Source organism: Chrysochloris asiatica, unplaced genomic scaffold (genome assembly GCF_000296735.1).
Source record: "Chrysochloris asiatica unplaced genomic scaffold, ChrAsi1.0 scaffold00122, whole genome shotgun sequence".
Classification (NCBI taxonomy): domain Eukaryota; kingdom Metazoa; phylum Chordata; class Mammalia; order Afrosoricida; family Chrysochloridae; genus Chrysochloris; species Chrysochloris asiatica.
Genome location: NW_006408640.1, coordinates 4,543,389 through 4,544,935, shown reverse-complemented (window position 1 = coordinate 4,544,935; position 1,547 = coordinate 4,543,389). Strand labels below are relative to the sequence as shown.

The 1,547-nt window shown below is 51.5% G+C and overlaps 1 protein-coding gene across 1 annotated transcript in view; it reads right to left on the bottom strand.

The window, feature by feature from the left end:
• The window catches only part of LOC102833547, a 13,120-nt gene that overhangs the window by 3,855 nt on the left and 7,718 nt on the right, over positions 1 to 1,547 (bottom strand). The window contains exon 3 of the mRNA XM_006868711.1: positions 4 to 1,141. Coding sequence (XP_006868773.1) covers positions 4 to 1,141 — 1,138 coding nt within the window. The remainder of the gene's footprint in view (positions 1 to 3; positions 1,142 to 1,547) is intronic.

The following is a 1,547-nucleotide window of genomic DNA, read 5'->3' as shown; positions in this document are numbered from 1 at the left end:
TGCCAAGGGATCTAGTGGTGTATATTGTCTATAAGCATCGTATATCCTCTCCAGATATCTGGTCGGGCTTTCAGTTACCCCCTGTTCTATGGCTTTGACTTTAGCCAAATTTGTGGGCCGGCGTGACGCCGCCCGGAGACCTGTCATTAGAGTCTGGCGATAGGACAGGAGACGCTCCCTACCTTCCGGCGTCCTAAAGTCCCAGTCAGGTCTCGTCAGTGGGAAGTGGTCTTCAATGAGGTTGGGGAGGGTTGTCGTTCGGCCGTCGGGTCCGATGACGTTCTTCCTGGCTTCTGTAATTACTCGTTCCTTTTCTTCTGAACTTAAAAGAGTACTCAAGAGTTGTTGACAGTCATCCCAAGTAGGCTCATGGGTGTTCATGATAGATCCTATAAGATCAGTGAGCCTAATGGGATCCTTAGAAAAAGGGGGGTTTTGGGACCTCCAATTGTAAAGGTCACTGGATGAGAAGGGCCAATATTGGTAGACTCTGTCCTCTTCACCAGATCCTATTGCCCGCACAGGGAATGCATGGATAGGGGGGACGTCATTCCCTTCTTTTCCTGGCACCCTGGGACCTTTCCCTTGTCCCTGGGGCGGGGACACCCCTATCTCAGGCCGGGGCCTCAAGTTAGTAGGAGAGAAGGGTTCCTCTCCCTCTCTTGCCAGAGAATATTCCGGGGGTTCATCTGGGGCCGTAGGGATGGCTGTGGGGTCAAGAGGTTCTGGGCTTAACTCGGCCTGAACCCTTCGGTTCTGAGCAGGAGGTCTATAGAAGACGTCTAGATCTAACAAGGAGGGGTATATGCCACCTTTCTGTGCCACCAGGGGGCCAGGTCTTGCTTTAATGGGGTCTAGACCCGCTGCTACTAGTGCTGGGACCTTTTCTGAACTAGATGGAATGGAAGGCCCCTGGGGCTCCTCTGTTGGAGCATTCTGTGGCATCATGGGATCCGGAGGTGGATCCCATGGTGAGGGGGTCAGAGCTTTCAACCAAGCAGGAGGATTTTCTGAGATCTCTTGCCACAAGAGGATATATGGAAGCTGATCTGGGTGCCCATCAACCCCAGGCCTTGTAATTACGGCCTTTACCTTTGAGATAAGATCTCCGGAAAAGGAGCCTTCTCTGGGCCACCCGACCCTAAAGGAGGGCCACTCAGATGAGCAAAAGGTGTCTAACTTACCTTTCTTGATATTTGAGCCCATGCTCTGGCCTATCTTTTGGACGTCTGAAAAGTGACTTAAGAGGAGACCTCTAGGCGTAGCTTGTTTTTGCCCCATGAGATTTTCGTGCAAAAACAAGTACAACACAAAAACAGACACTGCAAACACACCTACACACCCTAGTATTCCTCTCGTCCACCCACTCACACGCCGGCCGGCACACCACACACTCTCAAAATCTCTTTCTCCAACCTTATTTCCTCCAATTACTCCAAAAGGTGTCCACTGAAGGGACTTCTTACCTGGGTCAATCGGGACGTCTCCCGTGACTTTGAGGAGTGGTTGGTCCAGTTTCAGTTTCGTTGATCTAACTTCGAGCGCTC